The 14,658-nt window shown below is 37.4% G+C and overlaps 1 protein-coding gene across 2 annotated transcripts in view; it reads right to left on the bottom strand.

Annotated features, from left to right (window-relative positions):
- cabcoco1 (ciliary associated calcium binding coiled-coil 1) overlaps nt 1-14,658 on the bottom strand; it is an 88,296-nt gene that overhangs the window by 3,308 nt on the left and 70,330 nt on the right. For both annotated transcript variants that reach the window (XM_002939544.5, XM_031906397.1), the window contains 2 exons: nt 10,850-10,984; nt 8,292-8,426 (listed from right to left, as the gene is read on the bottom strand). In XM_002939544.5, coding sequence (XP_002939590.3) covers nt 8,292-8,426; nt 10,850-10,984 — 270 coding nt within the window. The remainder of the gene's footprint in view (nt 1-8,291; nt 8,427-10,849; nt 10,985-14,658) is intronic.

The raw sequence follows: 14,658 nt of genomic DNA, 5'->3' as shown, positions 1-14,658 counted from the left end.
AAAATATGAGGATATTAAAAGTCACCTCGGAGTTCCATGACCTGTATAAAAGCACTTGGTCTTCGCCTCCTGCTTCTATATAGTCATAGAACTCCTCTGTGACTTATCCTTACATTTTACAATAGGGGGTACATTATTCACTATACAATAGAGCAGGAGTACATATTCTTCTTTGTTCTTACTGATCCCTATCATATAATACACTAAGGTCAGCTTTATCATGAGTCGGTTAACCCGCCTGTATGTTTTCTCAGCGTGGGAAGAAACTGGGGTCCCTAGAGGAAACCCACACAAACAGGGAGAATAAACAGCTCCTTGCAGAGAGCGGCCCAGTCAGGATTGAGCTGCAAAGCAACAGCCAGCATTGGGCCAAAGTGATACACACAGAGTATATTTATCAGAAGAGAGTATTTACACAATACACAATAGTATTTATCTGAGAATTCTCTGTTAACCCTTTCAAAAATATGACTAAATCTGACTATGTACAATATATAACACAATAAATATGGCAATTGTGTGCCTGGTCAGAGTTTTAATATTTCACAAATAGGTTTTAATATATACTAGGGATGCACCAAATCCACTTTTGTGGATTCGCCCAAACCCCTGAATCCTTTGTAAAGGATTTGGCTGAATACGAATCCAAATTAGCAAAGGGGCTAAATGTGCTTGTGGCAAAAATGTTTCCACTTCCGTGTTCATGCAGTAACTTTTAACCCTTCCAAATCCTAATTAGCATGTGCTTATTAGGATTCGGATTCAGTTCGGCCAGGACGGTGGATTCAGCAAAAACCGAACCCTGCCAAAAAAGGCCAAATCCTGGCCGAATACCGATACGAATCCTGGATTCGGTGCATCCCTATTTATTAGAAATCATATGGAGGAAACAACAAAAAAATTTCAACTTCTGTGTCACGTGATGTTTAGGATTCGAGTTCAGTTCGGCCAGGACCGTGGATTCAGCAAAAACCGAACCCTGCCAAAAAAGGCCAAACCCTGGCCGAATACCGATATGAATCCCGGATTCGGTGCATCCCTATTTATTAGAAATCATATGGAGGAAACAACAAAAAATTTTCAACTTCTGTGTCACGTGATGTTTAGGATTCGAGTTCAGTTCAGCCAGGACCGTGGATTCAGCAAAAACCGAACCCTGCCAAAAAAGGCCAAACCCTGGCCGAATACCGATACGAATCCCGGATTTGATGCATCCCTATTTGTTCTAAATCATATGGAGAAAAAAACAAAAAAAATTCAACTTCTGTGTCACTTGATGTTTAGGATTCGGGTTCAATTCGGCCAGGGCCGTGGATTCAGCCGAATCCGAATTCTGCCAAAAAAGACCGAATCCTGGCCGAATACTGAACCAAATCCTGGATCCCTATTTAATAGAAATCATATGGAGGAAACAACATCATTTTGAAAGGGTCAAATGTCCAAACTTCTGTGTTTGTGTGACAAAAAGTCACGTGATTTTTAGGATTTGGATTCAGTTCGGCCAGGACCATAGATTCGGCAGAAATCCGAACCGAATACTGGATTGGGTGCATCCCTAATACAAACCACCTAGTTAATATTAATCTAACTGATGCTTGTAAACTGAATAAAATAACAACGGCAATGGCTCATTTCTATATCTAGATGAAACACAAAGTAGCCTGACCTTTGGTTGGACAGAATGCCCCAGTCCAGTTCCCATACTTCCGCACAATGACTGCAGGGAGCTGTTTGCACATAAATCACAGTCAGTGCGGGGACAATATAACACGTTTCTGGAGATAAAATAGCTGCCTTTACAGTGTTTAGGAAAAAACGGCTGCTTTTCAAGTTAAAAGGCAGGAAGAGATAATAAAAGTTGCCATGAAGCATACATTCACATACTGCAGTTGCTGCTCCGTTTGTTGTACTTTCCGTGTAATGTAAAACAAAAAAACAGAAGATTTACACTTTCTGTCCTGGAAAGATCCTCTAAGAAGGCATTAAGACAAGCTTCAAATGATCTACAAGGTTCATATATTTCAGCTGTTGGCTAGGGCTTCTTAGTATTTTAAATGACTTTAATACAAAAAAACAGAAACATTGTACACAAATTTGTGAATTGTTTTTTTCTCAATGTTTGTTTATTTATTAAAAAAATTTGATTACAAAAAACTCAATGTAGGTCTCTATAAAAATATATTGCATAAACAGCTCATATATACAACTCTACTTCATCTAAATAAACCAATTTAATAAAAATATACTTTTTCAGTAGTATGTGCCATTGGGTAATCCTAAATAGAAAATTGCCATTTTAAGAATTAAGGGCCGCCCCCTGGGATCATAGGAGTCACAGTGCACACAAACAAGCCAAGGCACACATACATGCTAGGCCCCATCAGCCAATGAATGGGCAGAGTTCTGCCTTTTACTCCCACACTACTTCCTGTTACAGTTAGAGCTGCATCACTTCCTGTCAGCTGATCTCTGAGGGAGCACATAGCCCATCACTAAATGGCGGCTCAAGGGAAAGGATGTAAAAGGGCAATATTTACTGATATATATATATACCAGTTTGGTGAGATTCTTTAATAGGTCATGATACAAACTGATCTGTTGGTTACGTATTCATTCTGGGGGTATAGTTTTCCTTTAAACCATGAAAATAAAACATGAATGCATCATCCCCATTTTCAATGGGTCTAGAAGCTTTAAAATAAAATTGAAAATTTTGAAAAAACTTGAATTGAGGAAAAAAAAAAAACAACTCCCATTCTCTTCTACATGAACTCGCAAGCTTTTAGATGAGGAAGCTTTACATTTAAGTTTTTAGATATTTTTATGCTTTAGAAATATTGAACATTTGAGTTTTGTAGACAATAATTTGGAATGTTTTTTTCCGCCAAGAAATTTGAGTCACAGAACAGAATTGAATTTGATAAATCAGCCCCTAAACGTATTTTAATGGCAAAATTCTCAAAAGAACATATTAAAAACATAACTTACAGTAGATATAACATTAACGGGACTATAATAGTGGCATAGTCCCCATAGACCCCATTGGTGGGGTGCTGAGGCAGCCCAAGGGTTATTATGGGAAAATTTTGGGAAGAAACACTTGCAAATGCAACTTTTGGGGGAATAGTTATTTTTCCATTGGGTATTCTTGTAACTATGGCTGAATGTAATCCTTTATCTATAAACTTGTTATGGGGTAAGTAAGCCCCGGGACAAGGGCTAGATGCTCAAGGTGGGCCTGAATTAAGAGTCAGACAACAGTTAAAAGTGCCTGTACCAGTACAATTTGACCAATGTATTCCTCAGGAATGAGGACTTCAGTGTTCCTTATGGATCCCCGCCTAATCTTTAATCTTGTATCAACATAAATCTAGGCAACATATCTCATGTTCAGAATAGGAAGTGACTGTTGTCGATAAAGGGCATTTGGGCCCCAGAGCATCCACCTTCTTTGTCTAGAAAGCTGTGGCCTTGTACACATCCAACAGCTAGCCATGGGATGCATTCATGGAAACTAATTGATACCTTAAACTCATGAAAAATTATAAGTTAAATCCTATGGCAGTCCACAAACACACAATTATTGTACAGTTATGGGATTCCTTATCCGGAAACCCGTTATCCAGAAAGCTCTGAATAGACTCCATTATAATCAAATAATTGAGAATTTTAAAACTGATTTCCTTTTCCTCTGTAATAATAAAACAGTACCTGTACTTGATCCCAACTAAGATATAATTACCCCTTATTGGGGGCAGAACAGCCCTATTGGGTTTATTTCATGGTTAAATGATTCCCTTTTCTCTGTAATAATAAAACAGTACCTGTACTTGATCCCAACTAAGATATAATTACCCCTTATTGGGGGCAGAACAGTCCTATTGGGTTTATTTAATGGTTAAATGATTCCCTTTTCTCTGTAATAATAAAACAGTACCTGTACTTGATCCCAACTAAGATATAATTACCCCTTATTGGGGGCAGAACAGCCCTATTGGGTTTATTTCATGGTTAAATGATTCCCTTTTCTCTGTAATAATAAAACAGTACCTGTACTTGATCCCAACTAAGATATAATTACCCCTTATTGGGGGCAGAACAGCCCTATTGGGTTTATTTCATGGTTAAATGATTCCCTTTTCTCTGTAATAATAAAACAGTACCTGTACTTGATCCCAACTAAGATATAATTACCCCTTATTGGGGGCAGAACAGCCCTATTGGGTTTATTTAATGGTTAAATGATTCCCTTTTCTCTGTAATAATAAAACAGTACCTGTACTTGATCCCAACTAAGATATAATTACCCCTTATTGGGGGCAGAACAGCCCAATTGGGTTTATTTAATGGTTAAATGATTCCCTTTTCTCTGTAATAATAAAACAGTACCTGTACTTGATCCCAACTAAGATATATATTATGCATTTGGATGCAAAATAATCCTATTGGGTTTAAATAATCTTTTATTGATTTTTTAGTAGCCTTAAGGTATCGAGATCCAAATTACAGAAAGACCCCTTATCTTGAATACCCTTGGTCCCGAGCATTCTGGATAACGGGTCCTATACCTGTACAGTTTGGTCATTTTCTGGCAATAGCAGTACATGGTTGGCCCTCCATAAGTGATCTGACCAACTGGACCTCTGGATTCTGCATTAGAATAGTGCAATTTGGCCATCCACGCGTTTGCTATAATATTATGGTTAATTGCCTTACAGGGCAATTAGGTGGATATTGAGAAACTCCATTTTTACTGCTGCTATTTGTGCAAGGTCATTAGAGGCTGAGTCTGTAGGAACAAGCTATTTTACATGCATTTACCTTCAACTGTAAAAATATATAACTGTTATTTAAAGCTGTCCTGATAAGATTTAAGATTTTAATAGCAAAAAATACAGGACGCTCTTGTAAAGATTAGAAAAGTACTTATTATTTTGGCACTAAATCACTGGAAAGCTCATGTAAATTGTTGGATATAAAAAATTGTTGATTAAACATGAAACAATGAACGCTCCTGGGAAATGAAGCTGATGCATTCTCTAAGATGGCTGTTTGCACAGAGTACTTTATGCAGTCTCTTGGACTCAGATATCAGTTAAGCTTTCCCTTGAGATATTCCTTTCAAACACATTTTCCTAGACTAGTGTATGTTTTACAACCACATAAATAGGTCCCGGTTTAATTTATTTTACAGACTGAAGCCTTGCAAGTTCTCATTTTTAGGCTGTATAACTTTGCATGTGTTTTGGATTGTGAAGGGCAACAATGCAACAATTTATTCCTGAACTATAAAGAATTGTCTTTGTCAAGTTTCAGTTCTGTAATGCTTGCACAGTTTCAATTCATATTTCTTTCTAGATGTCAGAGAGAGCTTAGGGGTAGATATACTAAAACTCTAACGTTTCGATTTTTTTTTTCATTTTAATACAGGTATGGGACCTGTTATCCAGAATGAACAAGGGCCAAGCTTATTCAAGATAAGGGATCTTTCCATAATTTGGATCTCCATAACTTAAGTCTGCTAAAAAATCAATAAAATAGTAATTAAACCCAATAGGATTGTTCTGCCTCCATTAAATATTAATTATATCTTAGTTGGGATCAAGTACAGGTACTGTTTTATTATTACAGAGAAAAGGGAATCATTTAACCATGAAATAAACCCAATAGGGCTGTTCTGCCCCCAATAAGGGGTAATTATATCTTAGTTGGGATCAAGTACAGGTACTGTTTTATTATTATAGGGAAAAGGGAATCATTTAACCATGAAATAAACCCAATAGGGCTGTTCTGCCCCCAATAAGGGGTAATTATATCTTAGTTGGGATCAAGTACAGGTACTGTTTTATTATTTCAGAGAAAAGGGAATCATTTAACCATTAAATAAACCCAATAGGGCTGTTCTGCCCCCAATAAGGGGTAATTATATCTTAGTTGGGATCAAGTACAGGTACTGTTTTATTATTACAGAGAAAAGGGAATCATTTAACCATTAAAGGAACAGTAACACTAAAAAGTGAAAGTGTATAAAAGTAACTAAAATATAATGTGCTGCTGCCCTGCACTGGTAAAAGTTGTGTGTTTACTTCAGAAAGTCTACTATAATTTATATAAATAAGCTGCTATGTAGCCATGGAGGCAGCCATTCAAAGGAGAAAAGGCACAGGCACATAGCAGATAACAGATAAAACACTATTGTATTATACAGAACTTATCTGTTATCTGCTATGTAACCTGTGCCTTTTCTCCTTTTTTCCAGCTTGAATGGCTGCCCCCATGGCTACACAGCAGCTTATTATATAAATTATAGTAGTGTTACTGTAGCAAACACACCAGTTTTACCGGTGCAGGGAAAAAGTGCATTATATTTTTATTACTTTAAAGCTCTTTCATTTTTTGGTGTTACTGTTCCTTTAAATAAACCCAATAGGGCTGTTCTGCCCCCAATAAGGGGTAATTATATCTTAGTTGGGATCAAGTACAGGTACTGTTTTATTATTACAGAGAAAAGGGAATCATTTAACCATTAAATAAACCCAATAGGGCTGTTCTGCCCCCAATAAGGGGTAATTATATCTTAGTTGGGATCAAGTACAGGTACTGTTTTATTATTACAGAGAAAAGGGAATCATTTAACCATTAAATAAACCCAATAGGGCTGTTCTGCCCCAATAAGGGGTAATTATATCTTAGTTGGGATCAAGTACAGGTAGTGTTTTATTATTACAGAGAAAAGGGAATCATTTAACCATGAAATAAACCCAATAGGGCTGTTCTGCCCCCAATAAGGGGTAATTATATCTTAGTTGGGATCAAGTGCAGGTACTGTTTTATTATTACAGAGAAAAGGGAATCATTTAACCATTAAATAAACCCAATAGGGCTGTTCTGCCCCCAATAAGGGGTAATTATATCTTAGTTGGGATCAAGTACAGGTACTGTTTTATTATTACAGAGAAAAGGGAATCATTTAACCATGAAATAAACCCAATAGGGCTGTTCTGCCCCCAATAAAGGGTAATTATATCTTAGTTGGGATCAAGTACAGGTACTGTTTTATTATTACAGAGAAAAAGGAATCATTTAACCATGAAATAAACCCAATAGGGCTGTTCTGCCCCCAATAAGGGGTAATTATATCTTAGTTGGGATCAAGTACAGGTACTGTTTTATTATTACAGAGAAAAAGGAATCATTTAACCATGAAATAAACCCAATAGGGCTGTTCTGCCCCCAATAAGGGGTAATTATATCTTAGTTGGGATCAAGTGCAGGTACTGTTTTATTATTACAGAGAAAAGGGAATCATTTAACCATTAAATAAACCCAATAGGGCTGTTCTGCCCCCAATAAGGGGTAATTATATCTTAGTTGGGATCAAGTACAGGTACTGTTTTATTATTACAGAGAAAAGGGAATCATTTAACCATGAAATAAACCCAATAGGGCTGTTCTGCCCCCAATAAGGGGTAATTATATCTTAGTTGGGATCAACTACAAGGTATTGCTTTATTATTACAGAGAAAAATCTGAATTATTTTCATGATAACAAATCCTGTACCTGTACATTATTTTAAATTGATTATATTAAGAAAGTTTATTTCCATGAGCTGAAGCTCATTTATTTTTGCAATAGTTCCTCATTAATAAAACTCAGTATCTTTGCCACAAACATTGATTTAGTCAGACTCATTTATCGAGGACAAAAAGCAAACCAGTCACAAATGAATAACTGTTTAAATGACATTCTTATATTTCAGGGCTTTCTGCATCATAGATAATAGATCAGATACCTGAGATATAGGATGACAAAATAAAAGCTGGCAGTCAGCTGAAGTTCTTGGCTCCCCTTCACATTGCCCATTACTGTCTTGCTAGCAAATACTGACTGCAGCTAATTCTCCCCACCCACAGAGCATTATGGGGGCTGTAGCTGGGGCTAATTAACTTGAACAAACTCTTAAATACCTACCAATACCTGTATCCTACCGTCTGAACCCCCCCCCCCCATAAAGCATCAAGTTATTAACTGCATTTCTCCGCTTCCAATGCCAGATGCAGCGGCTGAATATTAATGCATCACGTTTGCTGTTATTTATTTTGGTATGATAAACTTGTGGATGAACAGATTTTGTAACCTTGGAAGAACATGCAGATACTGCCTGTAGAAAGATTTATTCTTTTGTAATCAGCATTAAAAATTCTGCTGCAGGAAGCCTGATGCAAATCAAAATCTCCGGCAAATAATTTTCCAAGCTTGACAATTGAATGTAATTATAAAGATAACATACCTGTAGGCTGCCAATAACTTCTGTTGTAACCTGATTTAAGACCGTCTTCACATCTTCTACGGTGAAACCACTCAGGGGATCAACTTCATCTGCTGTCTTTTCATTTCCCCCCAGCTCTTCAAGAGGCTGATTTATCTGCATATTCAGAATGGTGAATTACATTAATACCCATTGAAATAGAGCAGTATGCTTTACATTTACAATGAATAGTCTTAACAAGTAATAGAGAGAAAGGGGCTCATTGACTAAAATAGCTGGAAATATTAGCACAAATTGCCACCTTTTCTTTACCCAGCATTCCAGTGTAATTGCAGTCTTGCAATGCACATTGAGCCAAATGTATCAATACCTGCACCCATTTAGAAGCATAAAGTTGAGTGCAATGCACACTGAGCCGAATGTATCAATACCTGAACCCATTTAGAAGCATAAAGTTGAGAGCAATGCACACTGAGCCAAATGTATCAATACCTGAACCCATTTAGAAGCATAAAGTTGAGTGCAATGCACACTGAGCCGAATGTATCAATACCTGAACCCATTTAGAAGCATAAAGTTGAGAGCAATGCACACTGAGCCGAATGTATCAATACCTGAACCCATTTAGAAGCATAAAGTTGAGAGCAATGCACACTGAGCCGAATGTATCAATACCTGAACCCATTTAGAAGCATAAAGTTGAGTGCAATGCACACTGAGCCGAATGTATCAATACCTGAACCCATTTAGAAGCATAAAGTTGAGAGCAATGCACACTGAGCCGAATGTATCAATACCTGAACCCATTTAGAAGCATAAAGTTGAGAGCAATGCACACTGAGCCAAATGTATCAATACCTGCACCCATTTAGAAGCATAAAGTTGAGAGCAATGCACACTGAGCCAAATGTATCAATACCTGAACCCATTTAGAAGCATAACGTTGAGTGCAATGCATACTGAGCCAAATTCATAAATACTTGCACCCATTTAATAACATAAAGTTGGGTGTAATGCATACCGAGCCAAATCTATAAATAGTTGCACCCATTTAGTATCATAAAGTTGGGTGTAATTCACACTGAGCTAAATTTATAAATACTTGCACCCATTTAATAACATAAAGTTGGGTGTATTGCATACCGAGCCAAATCTTTAAATAGTTGCACCCATTTAGTATCATAAAGTTGGGTGTAATGCACACTGAGCCGAATGTATCAATAATTGAACCCATTTAGTAACATAAAGTTGGGTGTAATGCACACTGAGCCGAATGTATCAATACTTGAACCCATTTAGTAACATAAAGTTGGGTGTAATGCACACTGAGCCGAATGTATCAATACTTGAACCCATTTAGTAACATAAAGTTGGGTGTAATGCACACTGAGCCGAATGTATCAATACTTGAACCCATTTAGTAACATAAAGTTGGGTGTAATGCACACTGAGCCGAATGTATCAATACTTGAACCCATTTAGAAACATAAAGTTGGGTGTAATGCACACTGAGCCGAATGTATCAATACTTGAACCCATTTAGTAACATAAAGTTGGGTGTAATGCACACTGAGCCGAATGTATCAATACTTGCACCCATTTAGTAACATAAAGTTGGGTGTAATGCACACTGAGCCGAATGTATCAATACTTGAACCCATTTAGTAACATAAAGTTGGTTGTAATGCACACTGAGCCGAATGTATCAATACTTGAACCCATTTAGTAACATAAAGTTGGGTGTAATGCACACTGAGCCGAATGTATCAATACTTGAACCCATTTAGTAACATAAATTTGGGTGTAATGCACACTGAGCCGAATGTATCAATACTTGAACCCATTTAGTAACATAAAGTTGGGTGTAATGCACACTGAGCCGAATGTATCAATACTTGAACCCATTTAGAAACATAAAGTTGGGTGTAATGCACACTGAGCCGAATGTATCAATACTTGAACCCATTTAGAAACATAAAGTTGGGTGTAATGCACACTGAGCCGAATGTATCAATACTTGAACCCATTTAGTAACATAAAGTTGGGTGTAATGCACACTGAGCCAAATTTATCATTTCTCATGGGCTGACAAAATAAAGGAAGACTCCCTGACTCTTGTGTGGTATATAGTTTTTGAAACAGATTAAAGCCAATGTGATCAATCATTTTTGAGCCTTTAGAGCAGTGATACCTCCCAACCAGTGGCCTGTGAACAACATGCTGGTTACTAACCCCTTGGATGTTGCTCCCAATGGCCTCAAAGCAGGTGCCCATTTTTGGAGGCATGTTTTAGATGCATAAAGACCATATTTGCTGCCTAATAGAGCCTCCTGTAGGCTGCCAGTCCACATAGGAGCTACCAAATAGCCAATCACAGCCTTTATTCGGCACCCCCAGAACCTTTGTTATGCTTGTGTTGCTCCTCAACTCTTTTTACAGTTGAATGTGGCTCACAGGTAAAAAAAGATTAGGGACCCCTGCTTTAGAGAGTCTTGGACCCCTGTTTCCCCTCATTCCTAAAAGACCACAAATGTATATATCATAACTCTAAATTTCACATTAGGAGTAATAAAACCTACCCTGGAATCTTCTGTTCCTGTTATTGGCGATTGGGGTACAGGTGGAGCTATGTACTGTGAATAGATTTCCGAAGAAATTCCTTCTTCAAGTGGAGCGGGGAAAGTTGGCTCTGATTTAACAACACTGATCACATTCTGTAAGAAATAAAAAAACAAAACAACATAACTGAATATATTCAGTGATACAATAAAAAAGGTATTCACTTGATATCCAAAACTATGGGGACCATTTCAATTTTGTAAGCTCTATATTTTCAAGTACAAGTCCATGTACAATACCCAGTACCTTATTGTGAGTTCATGTATAGGATCTGTCATCCTATTATACTGTATAAGTGCATTTAAATTGTATTTTATAGGTACAGGTATGGGACCCATTATCCAGAATGCTCGGGACCTGGGGTTTTCTGGATAAGGGGTCTTTCCATAATTCGGATCTCCTACCTTAAGTTTGCTAAAAAAATTATTTAAACCGCAATTAAACCCACTAAGATTGTTCTGCCCCCAATAAGGAGTAATTATATCTTAGTTGGGATCAAGTACAGGTACTGTTTTATTATTACAGAGAAAAGGGAATCATTTAACCATTAAATAAACCCAATAGGGCTGTTCTGCCCCCAATAAGGGGTAATTATATCTTAGTTGGGATCAAGTACGGGTACTGTTTTATTATTACAGAGAAAAGGGAATCATTTAACCATTAAATAAACCCAATAGGGCTGTTCTGCCCCCAATAAGGGGTAATTATATCTTAGTTGGGATCAAGTACAAGGTACTGTTTTATTATTACAGAGAAAAGGGAATCATTTAACCATGAAATAAACCCAATAGGGCTGTTCTGCCCCCAATAAGGGGTAATTATATCTTAGTTGGGATCAAGTACAAGGTACTGTTTTATTATTACAGAGAAAAAGGAAACCATTTTTAAAAATGTGAATTATTTGATTAAAATGCAGTCTATGGGAGATGGTCTTTCTGTAATTCGGAACTTTCTGGATAATGGGTTTCTGGATAAGGGGTCCGATAACTGTACTATCATGTATTAAGTAGCCCAATTTACTAGCCCTATTTAATGCTGTTGGGCATTTTTCGTGCCACCACTCAACCAATATCAATTCTTTGTCTGCAGTGAGATTAAATTATATTGTCAAAGTAAAGTTATATATAAATATGATTAGGCAGGTAACTAACAGAAAGGCTTTGGTAGAACATAAGAAGGAATGGCAGAAAAATATATATATATAGAATAAGGTACATTCTGCAAGTAAAGGTAGATAATACAGAAAACCAATCGGAATATAATTACATATTCTCAATTTAGTTCCTTGCTGTAATTATATTTTATTTTCAATTTAAACTGCTCTGTTTACTCTGAATGGGTTTGTCTTTCAGTGAAAGCTTAATGGTTAATTTTCTGTCTGAATGAATGATTCTGGGCAGGAGAAAGAAAAGAACATTATGTCTCAGAAAGCCTAAAAAAACACAGTATGAAGGAGACTGAGATTCAACTTGATTCTGTGATTTATTGTGTCTCTGCTGAGTTCTTTTGATCCCTGCCTGTGCCCTTTGTCCTTTTTACAATGCAATGTGTTCTTTAATAGCTACAACATCAGTCTGAAAAAAAACACACTGGAAAGCTGGCGTTTCACTTAAACATCTTGGTACATTATAAAGCCTTTTAGGCAAAATAAAACATACACAAGAAGAAAAATAATGCAGTGCAGCAATTATACCGGAGAGTAAAGGAATGGAATAGCTATATTTAGCTAATATAATGCAGTTAAATTAACACCAGGCTCAAGGGCTGTTAACAGTCTAAGCTTGAAATGAGATTCCTCCTTGAGCACAGATGCAAATGATGAAACCAAAGATAGTTCTATTGAGATGCTAGAGATATGAATGACGAGTTAGACAAAAAGGTCTTGGACGGCAAAGGAGGTCTCCTGGAAACAGGACTCTTTACAAGTTGAGAACCCAACTGCTGTGGTCCTGTTACAGATGAAACAATTGTTCCACATACTCACAAATAGAACCTTTAGAAGTATTTGCCAGTGACCAGTCTGTGGATAGTCAACTTGCAAATGTTTAACCCCAAGCTTCAGGTCCTCTAAGTGGACCTTAGGTGGGAACATATCTATCCCTAAGCCTGTACACTTGAGTCCCTATCGTACACTTTAATCCTTCTACTTTCCTTGTAGAAGCTTCAGACTGCTCACAAAGTACCCAGAACCTAGCTCTTGCTCCTAGAGTAAACTATAAAAGAGACTATCCTAACAACTTCCTCTACTAGGCCTACCTCCACCTAGTAATCTTCTTCCATCTCCTGCCCAGGTGGAATCTAAGAAGAAATTTGCACCAGTGGTTCTTACAAACAGTAACATCTTTTTTGGCAGGGATCCTGTCACAGATGAAACAATTGTTCCACATACTCACAAGTAGAACCTTTAGAAGTATATGCCAGTGACCAGTCTGTGGATGGTCAACTTGCAAATGTGGACCTTAGGTGGGGACATATCTTATCCCTAAGCCTGTACACTTGAGTTCCTATGGTACACTTGAGAATTTAATCCTTCTACTTTCCTTGTAGAAACTTCAGACTGCTCACTAAGTACCCTGAACCTAGCTCTTGCTCCTAGAGTAAACTATAAAAGAGACTATCCTTACAACTTCCTCTACTAGGCCTGCTTTCGCCTAGTAATCTTCTTCCATCTCCTTCCCAGGTGGAATCTAAGAAGAAATTTGTGCCAGTGGTTCTTGCAAACAGTAATGTCTTTATTGGCAGGGATCCTGTCACAGATGAAACAAGTATTCCACATACTCACATATAGAACCTTTAGAAGTATTTGCCTGTGGATGGTCAACTTGCAAATGTGGACTTTAGGTTGGGACATATCTTATCCCTAAGCCGCTACACTTGAGTTCCTATGGTACACTTGAGACTTTAATCCTTCTACTTTCCTTGTAGAAGCTTCAGACTGCTCACTAAGTACCCTGAACCTAGCTCTTGCTCCTATAGTGAACTATAAAAGAGAATATCCTTACAACTTCACCTACTAGGCCTACCTCTGCCTAGTAATCTTCTACCATCTCCTGCCCAAGGGGAATCTAAGAAGAAAGAGAGCAAGGTCTATAATCTTCCCCCTTTTATATAACAGAAGATGACCCCTCCTGGTCAGTTATGGAACTACCAGGAACATACTCAAATACAGAATCAGGAAACAATTATTATTATCATTAACATTTATTTATAAAGCGCCAACATATTCCGCAGCACTGTACAATAAGTGGGTTACATACATTGGACATACAGAGTAACATAAAGCAATCAATAACCGATACAAGAGGTGAAGAGAGCCCTGCCCAAAAGAGCTTACAATCTACATTTCCTCCTAACGATGATTTAGGACCCAGCTTAGCTGTCTATAAACTTTAGGGGACTGCCTGCAAACATAAAGGGTAACTAAATTGTCAGTCCCCTACAGGTACATTAGAGGAACTCCTTAAAAGCGATCCATTATTGTTTATTAATGAACTTGGTTTATTGTTTTTTATTGTTAAAGACTGCCTGTCCCCCTATCTGTCATAAGAGAATGACTGTCAGTTCAGTACTTGATACTGTAACTTTATAGGAAACAGTGATAGCCTGTAACTTGTTAGTGAAAAACACATCCCAGACTGGTGTATACGGTACATCTGTATTTACTCAGACATGACATGTTAATTGGGTGGGCGCTTTTACTCTACGTGTGTTAGCTTAGATTAGATGACCATGAAGCCTGAGACTGAGCCCAGAGCAAGGAGGCAAAGGG

This window comes from Xenopus tropicalis, chromosome 7 (assembly GCF_000004195.4).
Source record: "Xenopus tropicalis strain Nigerian chromosome 7, UCB_Xtro_10.0, whole genome shotgun sequence".
NCBI classification, from domain to species: domain Eukaryota; kingdom Metazoa; phylum Chordata; class Amphibia; order Anura; family Pipidae; genus Xenopus; species Xenopus tropicalis.
The sequence above is the reverse complement of the archived record's forward strand: the minus strand, read 5'-3'. Positions and strand labels throughout refer to the sequence as shown.